This window comes from Fundulus heteroclitus, chromosome 18, assembly GCF_011125445.2.
Source record: "Fundulus heteroclitus isolate FHET01 chromosome 18, MU-UCD_Fhet_4.1, whole genome shotgun sequence".
Classification (NCBI taxonomy): Eukaryota; Metazoa; Chordata; class Actinopteri; order Cyprinodontiformes; family Fundulidae; genus Fundulus; species Fundulus heteroclitus.
This window is the reverse complement of record NC_046378.1, coordinates 34,468,396-34,483,681: the sequence shown is the minus strand read 5'-3', so window position 1 is coordinate 34,483,681 and position 15,286 is coordinate 34,468,396. Positions and strand designations below refer to the sequence as shown.

Below are 15,286 nucleotides of genomic sequence, written 5' to 3'. Positions count from 1 at the left end.
AAATGGCTTTTGTTATTGCTATTTGCACCAGAAAATCAAGCAATAAAGATGTGTGCTAGTTCAGAGAACAATGCAGAAAATTCCCTTTTTTTTTTGCTTTTAGCACAAATCTACAACTAGAAATTTCTCTAAGCACTTAAGGTTCTCATCTATCCTCCAAATAACTGGTAATCTGGGAAAACAATTTTTATTACATGCTATGCTGATCACATCTAAATGGGGAGTTTAGGAGTGAATACCATAATAAACAAAACAATACAAGTCTCACAATAGTTTCATTTTGTTTCTAGATTACATGCAGTGGATATTTACTCATGTGGCCTGTTCAGAAACCCAGTTGCCTTCCAGATCTTTCACGTGTAGTTTAAAGGTTTTGAAACCATCATTTTCTTTTCACAAATAAAATAAGGGTTCATTGGCATCAAGTAATGCATGAAAACTGCAAACCTTTGTGAGCATATGTTCCATTGTTGTTCTTCTCCCTCACATTTAACAGTCCCTTGGTTGCAGTTTAGCTCTCGACACCCCAGTAAACCACTCTTCACCTTCATCCGAACCATCTAATCATCTACTCATGAAGCTTGTGTTGTTTGTTCATTTTGTTGTAATCGTTAACTAAGTTGTACTTACCTATATTATTTTCTGCTGTTAAAAGATATATACGCTGAGATATAAAACCAGTCTGTTTTTTTCTCCTTTCACATGAGATCCACTGTACGCAGCACTTTCTAGCTTGAATTTTTTTTCTAGAGTTAACCAAATTCAGATGTGCTGGAATATCTCAAAGTCCACCTCTGCTTCCGCCCCCTTCTCTGATTGGCTGTTGGCGATGGCACAATTTAGGGGAGGAAAATTTCCCGGTCCTGCTGTGATTTAGGTGTCATTACATTCCTCTTTTTCCATAATTCTCTGCCTACTCCATAGACAGCAGGAAGATGGCTTCAGCACATGACAAAGCTGTTCTGCAGGCCATATTCAACCCCACCACCCCCTTTGGAGACGTTCCTGGCCTGTACCAAGAGGAGGAATTAATCGATGATGGTGAGTGTGAGGGTCTGACTTGATGTGTCTCTACATATCATGTCACAGCATATTGAATTTATTTGAACACATTCCATTCCTAGGGTGAAAAAACCCGTGACATTGTAATCAAAACTTAGTTCTGGGTGACATTTCTGTGTTTTTCTTTGCCACGGTACCTGTCAGCTGAGTGCGAATTCTTTTTCCAACCTGTTTATCTCCTCCTGCCAGACAGTGGTTTTGACACGGAGTTGCTGAAGCGAGTGAAAGAGCTGGAGATGCGGGGTGTCTCAGCGGCAGAGGCTGGGGAGTTGCAAGCCGCTCTTCAGCTGTTCAGCCAGGCAGTCCACATCCTGCCTCAGCGAGCCTCTGCCTATAACAACCGGGCCCAGGCCCTGCGGCTGCTGGGGGACACAGCAGGTAAATTCAACAAATTCAGTAATAACCCTTCCCAAAGGCACGGCATTGTGCCAGCATGTCAGACTGCTGAGTCTGAGGCCAGCATGACACGGTGCAGAAGCTCTGGCCGTCTGCTCCATGTTCTTTCCATTGTTACCTTATAAACTTTGCGATGGCTTCTTACTTTTAGGTTCTCTATATGTAAAAATATAATGTTGGCACACTTGCAGGAAGTGAATTGCTGGGATTTTCAGTTCATATCAGAAATATCTTAAAGGTGTATAGCGATATTATATGCTTTAAAAAAGACCAAAAAACGTTTGATCATGATAAAATAAGGTTATATACACGAAGCCTCCATCCTGATAATGTTTTGTTGGTCATTTCTGAGGATAAAAATAGCCCCAGCGCCAGGTGCAATTAGCAGATATAAACAGACATGGCGCCATCTAGCGACAGTATCGTAGAACTATCATAATGCCAGTTTGCTTAATTAATAAACAAAATTAAATAATGCCGGATCAAGCCTGACTCTCTGAAATGCCTCGTCGTAAAGGCAGCTTTGTGTGATAAACCGTTATTAATTAAATAAAACAATCTAACAGCAAATTTAAGAGCCTCATATCAGAACATGGATATCATCCAGGCTTTATTTCCTAACAAATTGAGCAAAAACAAAGTATAAAACACCAAAAATAATAACTGATACGGCAGCAAGACGTGCCAATCTTTCATAAAAACTTTGTATGCAACCAGAGTGAGCTGCTGACGTATACATTTTAAAAAGTCAAATAACGTGGCCATGCACCTTTAAATCTTAATATGCGCCAATTAATATATTTGAGTTTTGTCTGAAAAAATTATTTTACAGATTATGTATATTCCTCTTGCAAATAAATAAATAAAGCTAATGTTACACTACTTTTTGATTTGATACAAATAAATGTTCAGGCTGTTTAGTTAGTGTGCAAATATTTCTTCATGAAATGCAATGATACGATGTGGTCAGCTTCAGGTCTAAATTAAATTACTTGTGCCTTGCAGAAGTATTTGTATCCCTTGAATTTTTCCATGTTTTTATGCCACAGCATCAAATGTTTTTTTTTTAGAAACAACAATCTGAAAAGTTCTGCATACAGATGTTCTAAGACCCCGACACCTTTAAGTAAAATCAGCGCAAGTAATTGCCTTAGAAAATGGTGATTAGAGTCCTTATGATTTAATATCAGTACCAATACAACAGTTCCATGAATGGCTTTGAGGTTTTTTAGAGAAGGCTAGTGAAGAAAGAACATCATGAAGATCAAGCAACACGGCATATAAATCAGCAATGGGGTTGGGGAGACACTCAAAGCAGGGTATGGTTAGAAAACAGTATCCAAAAGGTTGAACATCTCAAAAAGTAGTATTCAGTACAGTATCCTGAACATGGAAATACTATGGCACACCTGCAGAACTATGTACCAAGTAATGCTCATCCATCAAAGTAGGAACTCTAGAACATAGATGCATGCCACACTTTTCAGATTTCTTATTCATAAAGCAGTTTATTATTCAGTCATGTGCTAATGAGTGTTGGTCTATCACATAAAACTATGTATATGTATTCATAGTTGGAGGGGTGGCCGTATGGAGTGAGAGTTACGCTGGTAGTTACTCCAGGGTTCAGTCTTTCCAGGTGGACGATTTTCACCCCCCTCACCACCGGAGGTTGAGGGAGGTTTTGTTGAGCCCAGCGGGGTCAACGCTCAACGCGCTGACTCAGCAATGGGCGAAGCTGGTGCTGCCGAGGCAGTGGAAGTGTGTTCCAGGACGAGGCAGCAGCTGTCTGCATGTGGGGCAATACAATTAACATTTAATTGGTACACTGGATATTAATTACTGACAACTGCAACTTAATTTTGCCTAATCCAAACTCTTATTCAGAATATCTGCAATTAGATGTTGACTGACTCAAAATTCCAATCACAGATATCTGTAATTAAGTTAACTAATTTGCAAGTCATGCATCCTTTGTCATTATATATATATATATATATATAAATATATATATATATATATATATATATATATATATATATATATATATATATATGTGTGTGTGTGTGTGTGTGTGTGTGTGTGTGTGTGATTTATTTTTTATTAGTCAGAATGACATTAGCTGTATCTTAAATGAAAATTTCATACTGTTGGTAATGTCAATAACAATGACATTTCGACTAGTGTTCTATCACGCCGAGGTGGCGCTTTACCATGAGGCATTGCAGAGGGGTCAGACTCGGTCTGGCATTATTTAGTACTTATTTTGTAGTCACCATATGGCTTTCTGATAGTGCTGTGGAACTGCCAGTAGATGGTGGCATGTCTTTTTATATTGCGCCCAGTGCTGGGGTTCTGTTTAGCCTCAGAAAGTACCATCAAAAAATTATCAGGATGTACGCTTAGTGTATATGACCTTATTTTATCATGATAAATGGTTTTTGGTCTTTTTAAACGTATAACGTGGCTAGGTACATTTAAGCAAGTCCACTAAATGAAATAAGCAGTAGACAGAAGTCTAACATGTAGCTGATTCTTTTGTAAAATGTACCAGAATGAAAATCAGCCTCTATAACGTCTACGTGCATCATGATGCCACTTTGTCATCCCAGGAGCCCTGCAGAATCTCGACCAAGCCATCTCCCTCAGTGGCGGCACAGGGCGAAGCGCTTGCCAGGCTCTAGTACAGAGAGGCCTCCTGCGGAGATTAGCGTCCCAGAATGATGAGGCCAGGGAGGATTTTGAAAAAGCGGCTGCCCTTGGAAGTGAATTCGCTCGACAACAGGCAGTTCTTCTGAATCCGTATGCAGCCCTTTGCAACAAAATGCTATCAGAGGTGATCAACAATCTTCGCAACCCTGAGTTGGCAGAAATGCAGTAGTTAATTAAGATATACTTTTGGTTGTGGGTATTTGTGTTCTGATATCATAGGTAAAAAAAGAAAATGTTGCCTTCTCAATGCCATTTTGAGTTAATCAATAGCGCTCCCACTATGTAAAAAGGAATTTTGGGGGTATTACAGTCTATCCATTAACATGATTTAAACTTCATTCAAGAAGGTAATGATTGAAACTTTTTGACAAATTAATATTTGTTTAATTGTACTAACATTTGCTAAATTATTTTGGTAACAAATAATACACAGACATTTTAATAAGAATTTAACTAAAGGTGTTGGTTAAGTTATCCATTTTCCCCATTCCTCTTCTTCTTATAATAATAAAAACAATAATTATTATAATTATTGTTGCTGTTTTTAATATATGTTTATATCTGTTATGTTATTAATGAATATATTAGTTAGTGTTGCGCCAATGCCATTTTTTGGCCCCGATACCGATACCCGATACCTGGCTGTGCAGTATCGGCCGATACCGATTCCATACCGATACCATCTGTTTGATATTGATGTGTGTGTATATATGAAGAACTGCATACTACTTGGATGTAAAATAATTGCCATCATGGCTTTGTCAAGCTGCTACCTTTGTAAAGCATGAAAAAGACTAATACAAAGTGAATCCAGTAGAACTAGTGAGTGTCGGGGGAGAGAAGGCTGCATTCAAGTGACATACAAACATCAGAATGGTATCGGTGACCTATTTGTTGGTACTCGCCGATACCGATACCACCATTTTAGTGCGGTATCGGGGCCCCGGCCGATACTGGTATCGGTATCGGTGCAACACTAATATTAATTTTGTAGAAAATACTGTAATGCTATACTGTCATGAGACTTGCAGTTGGGAACGTTTTGGTGTTGGAACTAGAGGTTATTTTTTTCTCAGCTTTAACTAGTTCAGTGTAAACTAATATTGAAGTTTAACCGCAAACTAAGCTTTTTAACCTTGTGAAAGCTTTTGTCAATTAAATGGCACATCGTGGCCATGGTTGGCAAGCTAAAGGTTAACATGCCACCTTGTTAGCGCAGACTTGTAGAAGTGTATTACTTTATTGGCTTGACTGGCTTAGTGACACGCAGCGCTAACCCCAAAGTCAAGCTTGAAAATCCAGCTGAGCTCCCCATCCCTAAAACGGTTGTTCCTAAAGGTGCCGTGACATCATGTAGTGGATATTGGTGCATATGTAAATTGTCCAAAAATAAAATATAATAATAATAATGTCTCTCCTCAGTAAAAGGGTTGGATAGGGAAATGATATGCAGCTCTACCCCCCCCCCCCCCCACACACACACACACACAAACACACATACCCCTTCCCCCTCCATACACACCTCTCCTCACCACGTAACACAGAAATCCATTATTTTGCTTTTATGGCTGGTTGAAAAGTGTTTGTGTTGCAGCTAGTCAGACAGGTGAGGCCAAGCTGACCAAAGGCTCTCCACTAAAAAAAAAAATACAGATTAAAGTTTTTTCTTTAATCCACTTGTTAGAACACCCCCAACTCAAATTCCCCCACAGGAAACCGTCTTCAGCCACTGCTCTGTGAGTCTCCCATCCTTCGGGAGTGAGTGAGCTCCCCCTTAGTTACCGCGGTGAAGTTAGATTTAGGTTGATTACTGGTTTTTCGTGCTCCTGCGGTGACTGCCTCCTGTTTGAGCTGATTCAGGGAGGCGGATCTGGGGCTGATGTCTGCTCGCTCCTCTACCATCCTCTTCTCAAGTGGAGCTTCATCTGGAACAAGGAGGTGGAGGGGGAAGGCTGTTTGCTTGATGGTGTGCTCTGATTGGAGAATATGAATTATGTAGAAAGACAAACTACATAGAAAGATAAACTGTTTTCTGAGCTGACAATTTTTGAGCTAAGCAACAAAGCTGACCTCCCCCGAGCTGGTCCTTTGTTATTCACTTTAGAGATTCACACAGTCTCACCAGTGCACAAAAGATCATATTATACTCCCGAAACCTCAGAAAAAATGTATTTGTTGTCATGGCCTCTTCAATGAATGACAAACGGTTTTCATGCCACCTTTCTAGTGTGAATTTAAAAGGTTTTTACATACTTCTGTTAAGGTGCTAAACTGGCCTTGATCAGTTTAGCAACACTGCTAATGCTAAATTCAACCCAGCTAGCAAAATGAGCATGAGGCACTTGTTGCCATATTCGTCGAGGTTTTTAGGAAAAATATTTAAAAGCCAACTTGGTAAAGTAGATTTTCAAAAATGGAATCATGTTTTTGTAACATTTTTTATGTTTGAACTGCCTCACAAAGCCTTGTTTCTTCTTAACATCGGAAGACAAAGCAAATGAGCAAAATGTATTTATATTTAGTTAGTGTTACTGATGCAGATGGGTAAGCACATTAAGAAATTTATTTTAGTCTTTTAGTAACTACTTAGAAATGGTGATTTTACCCAAACAGAATATGTGCAATTGTTACACCAATTCTAAAAAAAACAAAACAACAAAAAAAACAGTTTGTTTTATCAGTGTATAAAAAAGGATTTCAATGTCAAAGTTTATTTTTTAAACAGCGTACATTTTAAATTCCAGTGAAACTTGATACTGTTGTGGTTTACTACAAACACAGCAATCATTTAAAATAATTAATAGTTACTGTTTTAAAATAAAACAGTGACTGCTGTTTTATTGCTACGTTACTGATCTAAACTCATATGTAGGGAAACAGAGCTTGGAATCAGATATCCAAATAAAGTGACATCATCCTCCGCTCACATGAGGCACTTCAGCTTTCTTCCACTGGATGTCAGTCTTGCCGCACTGAAGCAGCCAGCAACAACAGCGCCTGCTATAGCCTTTATTTGACAAGATATAGAGTAATTTTTGCTTAAAGCTCATAATAATTAAATTACTTCATCCCTTTTGCTCTTAAAATGAAGTGTTTGTAGAAACCTAAGAAAATGCCAAATGAGTATTCTTCAGTTTTTGCACAGCAGCTTTACAGAGCGCATGCACAGGCCAATTTCTCCAGTGATTCCCAACGTGGCATTGCTCCTGCTGTTGTTCACCCACTGTGCTCCAACATGGAAGGATTTTCCTCCGTGCTTCGTTCTTCGTATTTTTCCCTGACCTCTTGCAAGCAGGCCAGAGCCACCGGCTCCCTGTGCTCCTCTCTCTGGTAGAAGGAGCAGGTCTTCAGGTGCTCCGACATGGAAGGAACGTCACTGAAGCTCCAGCGGTCCACTGGAGAAAACAGAGAGCTGAACCTCCAGATCTGTAAAACAAAGAGGCCAAGAAGACTTCGACAACAGAGCAAAGTGCAACAATGATGGATGTATTTATAGCACAGATGGAAACCAGATCACTAAATACTTTTGTTCCATGTCATAGCACAAAGCTATTTCGGTGCCATCTGTTACAAATTTATACAAATTATGCCATTCATCGCAGAACAAATACCCAGCTGTTGCCCACACATTCATTTCAACCTGAAGTGTTTCCATGAATGATCACCTATCCCGCGTGTTACTGGGAGTGCTGCATTTGTTTTTAGGCCATTCCAGATCAGTGATATCATCGGCATCCTCTCTGTCTCGTGACCACTGCCTGAGCGACATGGTCCGTATAAAAATAGATGCATGCATTGGCTAATCTCTTTCCCCTTCTAAGCTTCAGGTAAGATACTTTTAGAAAACTTTTTTATATCAGAATATTAAAAAAAAATTGTTATTCTAAGTTTTTCAGTACATGCTTCAGTTCCAAAACATAGTCTACCAAACCGCTTCAATAACCCCGCTGCTGCCACTGGAACCGAGCACGATTAATACCATGCAGTCGTCTGCTCTGCCTCAAGCAGTCCTCCAGATTTGGATGCATTTCAGAAGGAGACGGTGCTAACACAAAACGCTGACTTTCAATTACTACTGCGCAGCGCTTCTAAATTATTCAACAGCTTCTACACAGCGCCCATAAATCTGGATGAGATTTAAGTGGAACTTCTGTGGGTGTAGTTTCCTGGAACAACAGGCATCTTTGTGGCATCATGATCCAAGCCACGAGGCTAGATTCAGTGTCAAATATAAACCAAGCAAACCTGGTGGGATACCAGCTCTCTAATGTCACCTCTCTCATTCACATTCTTCCACAAGTTCTTTATTGGGCGCTCCCAAAGAAATAAAAAGAATGTTAATTGTTTTATTACATGGATTATTACAGAGCTCTGCAAGAAAACGAACACCTCTAGAACAAGTTACAAACCCAATCTTCACTGTATTGTATGGTATGTGTATCTTATGTGATAGGCTGACATAAAGTTGTGAAATATTATGAAGTGAAAGGAAAATGACATGTATCATTAAAATTCTTTTCCCAAACAAAGGTATAAATATTGTGGTGTGGATTTGTGTTCTCACCCCTCAATACCATGTAGTAGCATCTGTTGCTGCCAATCTTTGTTTTGAAAAACAGCACAAGCTCAGTTTGATCAAATCGAGACTATGGTGCCTATTTCCAGCGGTAAACGGTTGAGAGGTGGGGACCTCATAAATGCACCTTTTGCATTGTTCGGCAACTTTTGAAAACCATGTCACTTTCTCTCTCTTCTTCACATTTAATGCACTGCCTTGTCTCTGTCTATCACATAAAATCTAATGTTCTGGCGGTTACGAGGCAAAGCCGGAAAGAGGTAAAAGAAGTATGGATACTTTTACAAGCTACGGCCCCATCAGTTTAATGGACCACTGATGGACAGGAAAGAAAATGCTTCACTCACATTTCCTTTCGCTGCCTGGCTCTAAAGGTCAGTCATCTTCACTAAAGACCGCATAAGGTGAAAAAGTCCATAGCCAGTTTAATAGGGAAGCCATTAAAAGCTGCCCACACTGCCGTTGGAGGTTGAAATACTGTTGGAGAGGATGACTAGGAGTTTTGGAAAGTATTTACTGTAGCTGCTGCTGTGGTTTATGAATGACTGAAATGTTCCAGTGACACATAACAGAACGGTTACAGCTACTATCTCACACCAGCATTGAAGTCTGGCTTTGTGTTTATCTTCTGCAAGGTTAAGATTAAAACTGAGCAAATCTATAAACTCTAGATTAAAGGCAGATAACTTCAGCATCATCTTCAGCAGTGAAAATACTTACTTTTTTCCGACTTTTCCACGAACTTCCACCGTGTGAGTACGTCTTTTTCCTCCACTCCAAAGAGACCATTCCTCTTTCCTGCAACAGCGTGCCACAAACTCCTCTCATAAGACGGGAAACCTGGGATAGCTGAGATAGTGTGAAACTGTCAAGGTAACCGGCAATATGCTGAAGGATTTCAAGAGGCAAGCTGCTCAGGCCATTGAGATCTCGAGCAGCACTTCCAGGACTCCGGCTTTTCCCACCGTCTCTGAGGGATGCAGGGACGTACGGCTGGAGTACCAAGGCGCTGACATCCTGGCAGAATTTGATGGCGGCTTGTTGACCCGCAGGATGAAACCTTATCTGGGAGAAAGCACAGCCGAGGTATGCTAAGGGGCAGCGCTGCTGAAACCAGCCACTTAGAGAGGCCTGTATATCACAGTGGGCATTCCTGAAATGAGCCTGGTATTCATCACGCCGGAAGGAGTGGCCACACATGAAGCTGAAAGCTGAACTTATTTTGTTGTGTCTTCTGGTGACAGATTCAGTTTCGACATTAACATAAAGGCCACGAGGTCTTTCTGCAATGACACTTGCCAGGGTTGCATCTGCTTTGAAAGGAGCAGAGGGAAAGTTGTATGTTTGTGTTCCTACATCTACATAAAGGCCGTCTGTCGAGGCACTCTCTGAAATTAAATGTCCCTTCAGCTCCTTTTCCAGGGAGCACAGAAGCGTTGCGCTGACCTCTTCAGATTTGGGAAGATCTGCAACTGATTGGCCCAAATCTTTAGTATCCACACTCTGGTGTGCAGTTTTGGCCTTGTGTGACGGGTCCTTCAGAAGACTGCGCTTTGCTTGATAGCTGGTGGGAACATTAAACGAGCGGACAGTCTGGACCTTGATGGGCTCCAGATTGCCGTAAACAAAGTCCTTCTCTCTTGGCGTGCATGCAGCAAGTTGACCAAAGTTAATCAGCATCGCCCCGTTGTGCACCAGGTACATGTTATATTCTGCAATATTGACCTCTTTGCCCAGCCGTTCGAGGACACCGTCTTGCCAAGGAGCAAGTCCGCTTGCACCATTCAAGTTTCTGAAATCATTCACCTCAACCCGACGTGAGTTTCTATCTTCCACCTTGCTGTTTAAATATTTTTGCTCCTCTTTTCCGTCTCCCTTCCTGACCTTATTTACATTTTTAACAGCTTGGTTGCACCCTTCCTTCTCCTTGACAAATATTTTCTCCCATGTATTGTAGTTTTGGGTACATGCCAGCGCCCCGTTTTTTGCCAAAGCGTCTCTCTCCTCTTGACTCGCTTCTATTCCCTCCGTCTCTTCTCTGCCACTCTCTACAAATTTGCCACAATCTGAGGAGCAGCACGCGTCCTCCGCAGAACTGTCAACCCCACTGGAAACATCCTGAGAGGCGGGCTCTTCCTCCATCATCTCAGGGAAAATACTTTTCATTTTGATGGACTGAAAAAGCAGGGCTTGATCCCTGAGAGCCAGCGCGACGTCGGGGTCTGCCTCGGCGCTAGGTTGAAGACTTTCAGAAATGTTTTTGTAAAAGGTCACGTCTGTTTCAGGGAAAGGCCAGCGGTTCCACTCCTGAGAGCAGAAGACAACGCTGGCTGGGCAGACCGCCAAGTGTTTGGCTAGCTTGTGACGTAGCATTGTGAGTGGGCAGCCGAAGTCAGCGTTCAGGCAAGGGGCCACCTCGTACGGACAGAGGAGCTGGTGCTCGTCTTGTTTACACATATGGAAGGTGGCGCCACACTTTTTGTGACACTTAATGACCATACACGAGATGGAAAGGTTTATCGGGGCTTGACAGTGGACGCTGTAGCACTTGTCACAATGCTTGTGAATGCCTTTTGCCATTCTCGTTCCTTTGTGCCTGAGGAGAGAAGTAAAAACACAATAACAGAAGGTAATACCAGTTCTGCTACTGCTTGATACCCTCATCAGCCATTTTATATCGGACACCTGTTCACTTGTTTGTTGACAAAAGTAGCAAATGAGAGAAGGAGGTGGCAGCAAATCAATGCAGTTAAGCCTCTAGACACGGGGAAGATAACTTGCCGAGGTTGTATTTAAGGATGAGGATGGGAGAGAAAGGGCAAACACGGAATGGTTGTTGGTGCCAGATGGGCTGGTCAGAGTATTTCTGGAATTTCTGGGATTTTAGGCCCTGGCATCTCTTTGAAACTACCCACTGAGCAACAGTTGTGTGGACACAAACACCCTGCTTGTATCATGTCTCTGAAACAAATCTGAGTCTGAATCGACAAGAATAGGCGACGCCATCAGAAGGCCACACCCAGAGCCACTTTTGTCAGCGTGAACCGCTGCAAACATTTACACAAGCTCGCCAAATTTGGACAAGAGATTAGATGAATGTTCCCCGGTCTTATGACTGAAGAGTTTGGATGCCAGCTGCGATCTTCAGGCCGGGGGTGGTATTGCAGTGGTGCAAGGGATGTTTTCTAAGGCACAAACACACACACACACCCAGCACCAGCTGAGCATTGTTTAAACACCACAACCTTCTCCAGCGGGATCATGCAACATGTCACAGAGGTTAAGTCCTCGCATACTAGTTTATTTTTAACATAACTGTTCAGAAAAAGGATTCCACTCTGATTAGATCTTATTCCAGCAGAGCTTTCTTTGGAATGAGGTGGAACTGGCAATTTGCATCATGGATGACCAGCTTGCAAACTTGATCCAACTGCTTAATGCTGTCACGACAGTATTTACCAAAATATCTGAGTAACATTTCAGATACGTTGCTGAATTTATGCCACAAAAAAATTAGAAAATACTTAGGGCAAAACAAAGTCAAATCCAATTGATTGTACCCAATAAAGTAGCCAGTAAGCCTTTCTTTGCAGCATATTTTAAACCCCAGACTTTTTTTCTTATTTTTCTCAGGGGGGTTAACTCTGCTCATCATTTGAAATCTAACAATTTCAGAATAATTCAAATGGATCAAATTGGGAGATTGCAGAGAGATGTGTTAGATTTCTTATCCTGCAGAAAAAAAGAAGCTTTGCCAGGATACGGTAAAGGTACATATTAGGATGCGGAAATGTTAAAATGCATGCATACATACAGTGAAGCTAAGAAAAAGTTTTAGTCGGCTGCTCGTACAATAAAATTAAACATCCTCACCTTGTTCTTCTGTCGCCTTGTGTTCACTGGCACCTCTGAATAACCTCTGCACTGAGTCTGGACATTATAAATAGACACAGCAAAGGGGCAGACAGGCCAGTGGGATGAGGCACTATTGTCGCACAGCCATTAAGGACCAAGGTCAAGTTACAGCCTCCACCTCTTCTTCACAGTGAGAGGGTGACGATGACAGACGATAATCCAAGTAATTAGCAGTTTAGCTGCTGCAGGTTCATAAAACACTCAAGATGGATATTGAATCTCTTCCATGTTAACTCACTGCATTTGTTTCAACACTGGATCCAAGTAACAGTACTGAAGAGTCACAGTGAAAATCACCAGCAATCCTTTTGTTTTTGTAGTGTGGTACGCGTTTCAATAAGGCTTGTCATACCCCATGTTCTCCACTAGATGTCAGTCACACACTTTCAGAAATTCAGCCAACACTTGCCCAGCAGTTCTTTCTCCTATTTTAATGGAATAAAACACAAAACTTTACGGCAATTGGTTGCGTTTTCTTCAATACGCTTTAATTTATTTTATATTTTTAAAAGCAGCAATTCAACATCAATTTATTTGTTTCTTGAGTTTCTGAAGCAGACGACAACTGTATGTTTACTGATTGTCATCATGTTACTGTAAATCTCTAATTACCACTGCAGTATTTAAATTGTGCCCACAGCTGGTAGGTTTCGTCACAGATTAAAAAAATATTAATAAATAAAGATATGTATCTGCTTTACTCAGGCTGGCTTGTCATTCAAACATCTGAATTAATCTGTAGAGGCAATGTTGTTCAAAACAGCAGGGTGTTTAACTTGCCTAAGTAAGTAATAACACTAATTTACATAAATTCAGCTGAACTATCCTCCCCTTTACTTACTTGGCATCAGTCTGAAATAATCCCTAGCAGCTATTTTGTACCCATGGAAAAATGTGCTGAATGCTTCCTTTTTTTTTCCTTCTTCTTCTTCCTTTTTGTCCTGCCGTAGATCACAATGAACTGCTTATCGGAGCCAGCTGATTTGTTCTCTATAGACCCTGCAATCAGCATACATTACAGCAGGCAGACAGAGAGGAGGGACAGACACCATAGTGAAGAGCAGGAATTCAGGATTACTGTTTCATAGCTGCCTAACAGTAGCTGAGACTAGAACATTCTGTTGTTGGGCTCAGATTAATCAAGCAAAATTACCTAATGCTTCTAAACAGGGGGAGAAAAAATAAACAAAAACAAATTTGAGTGAGTTTACTTTATACTTGCTTATGTACATGAAGTTTTTTTTTTTTTATTATTATTATAACCAACTTTAACTTGAGTAATATTTGTCTGCAGCCAGTTGCGGGTTATTTAGCATGCAGTCTGAAAACCGATGAATTTTCTGCCTCACACCAGGGTTCCGAAAATGTTCCTACCAGAACAGTTAAAGCTCAAGAAATAACACAACAGCTTGATCATTTATTTAAGCATGCGTAAACCAAATTGTGCAAAACAATACAGAGGTATTAGGGTTCAAATGGTGTGCATCACGTGGTGTAAAGTCCAGCATTTTGAGACAATGATAGCTGTTGTCTCTAATGTTTCCAGTTTCACCCCTGAATGTTGAGGCATAATCCTGGATCACTTAAAATGTGTGTCTGTTTTTAAAGCTACAAGAGGCTGCAGGGATGAGGCAGGGTGATCATCTCTCATCACTGGGCATGGGGTGGTTATTGGTCTCTCAAGGTAAGCAAAGGTTTTAAAAAGTGAAAAACATTCAAAACAACAAAATTGATCTGTCTTTCTGTTCCAGCAGTCATTTTAATGAGATGCCAGAGTGACCAGAGTTTTCTCGGGCTCAAGCAATGCAGAACAGAACAGCAAAAAAAGCATAATGGTCTCAAAACAAGCACTTGAGTGTCCCTGAGTATATTGGGTTTATTCTTGACTTTTCCTCAGGTTTATGTATCAGAACCAAATAATAATTATTGCATTTTATAAAAAAGCATTGTTATAACTTTCATATTCAAAGTGGTAAATTATTTTTTGAAGCAGAAGGGAAAAACTATTGCTTTTCTGTTTGACTAACAACGTGTGGCATGATTAAAACGGCATATAAAAGTAAATTAGATAATTTGATCTATATCAAAATATTGCTATGTAGATACCAAAAAACCTGAAAATGTAACGTTTCTGGCACTGGAGCTGCTGATTGCAATCAGCACACCTGTGTCTGTCTCCACCCTGGCTGCTTAAAAGCTCTGCTCATCGTAGCCTCCAGTGCCAGAACGTCTCTAGCCATACGGTGAGCGCTTCCAGCATTTTTGAAATTCCTGTCTGCCTGTCTGCCTCTCGACCTGTTCTGCCTCTGTTTTTTGGATACCTGCCTGCCCCTTTGGATTTGTCTGCCTGCCTGGGTCCTGCCTGTCAGCCTCAGAGTTTTGGACTGCCTCACCGTGATTCCGACCCCAGCCTGTCTGTGAGTAAACGAGTTCGCCTGCTCCCCCCTGTTCTGTCTGTGCCTTCTGGATTTGACCTGGACCTGGACCTGGACGCTCTATTGGATTCTCCCTTGGAGACCGCTGCCTGAACTAAACGGATTTCCCCCTGACAAAGACCTGGACCGGACCTGGACAAAGAGCCCTGGATAACCCCCTCTCGGACGCCTTCGTAACAAGGAGTCAGAG

General features: G+C 41.2%; 2 protein-coding genes across 2 annotated transcripts; one reads left to right on the top strand and one right to left on the bottom strand.

The window, feature by feature from the left end:
- The first annotated feature begins 862 nt into the window (after positions 1 to 862).
- On the top strand, positions 863 to 4,766 carry ttc36 (tetratricopeptide repeat domain 36). The gene is made up of 3 exons (XM_012868261.3): positions 863 to 1,041; positions 1,252 to 1,440; positions 4,071 to 4,766. Exons 1-3 carry the CDS (start codon positions 936 to 938, stop codon positions 4,337 to 4,339), a joined length of 564 nt encoding a protein of 187 aa, XP_012723715.2. The 5' UTR covers positions 863 to 935; the 3' UTR covers positions 4,340 to 4,766.
- Positions 4,767 to 6,607: 1,841 nt separating this feature from the next.
- Positions 6,608 to 13,024, bottom strand: LOC105930220 (F-box only protein 40). Its single transcript, XM_012868319.3, has 3 exons — positions 12,620 to 13,024; positions 9,467 to 11,342; positions 6,608 to 7,596 (listed from the first exon to the last, which is right to left on the bottom strand). Exons 2-3 carry the CDS (start codon positions 11,324 to 11,326, stop codon positions 7,387 to 7,389), a joined length of 2,070 nt encoding a protein of 689 aa, XP_012723773.2. The 5' UTR covers positions 11,327 to 11,342; positions 12,620 to 13,024; the 3' UTR covers positions 6,608 to 7,386.
- Positions 13,025 to 15,286: the final 2,262 nt, after the last annotated feature.

Excerpts from the sequence above, each read along its gene's own strand:
- ttc36 (XM_012868261.3), top strand. The coding sequence starts at position 936 with ATGGCTTCAGCACATGACAAAGCTGTTCTGCAGGCCATATTCAACCCC. Across the intron at positions 1,042-1,251 it reads GGAGGAATTAATCGATGATG|ACAGTGGTTTTGACACGGAG; the intron begins GTGAGTGTGAGG and ends TCCTCCTGCCAG. Across the intron at positions 1,441-4,070 it reads GCTGCTGGGGGACACAGCAG|GAGCCCTGCAGAATCTCGAC; the intron begins GTAAATTCAACA and ends TTGTCATCCCAG.
- LOC105930220 (XM_012868319.3), bottom strand. The coding sequence starts at position 11,326 with ATGGCAAAAGGCATTCACAAGCATTGTGACAAGTGCTACAGCGTCCAC. Across the intron at positions 7,597-9,466 it reads CGTGGAAAAGTCGGAAAAAA|ATCTGGAGGTTCAGCTCTCT; the intron begins GTAAGTATTTTC and ends TTTGTTTTACAG.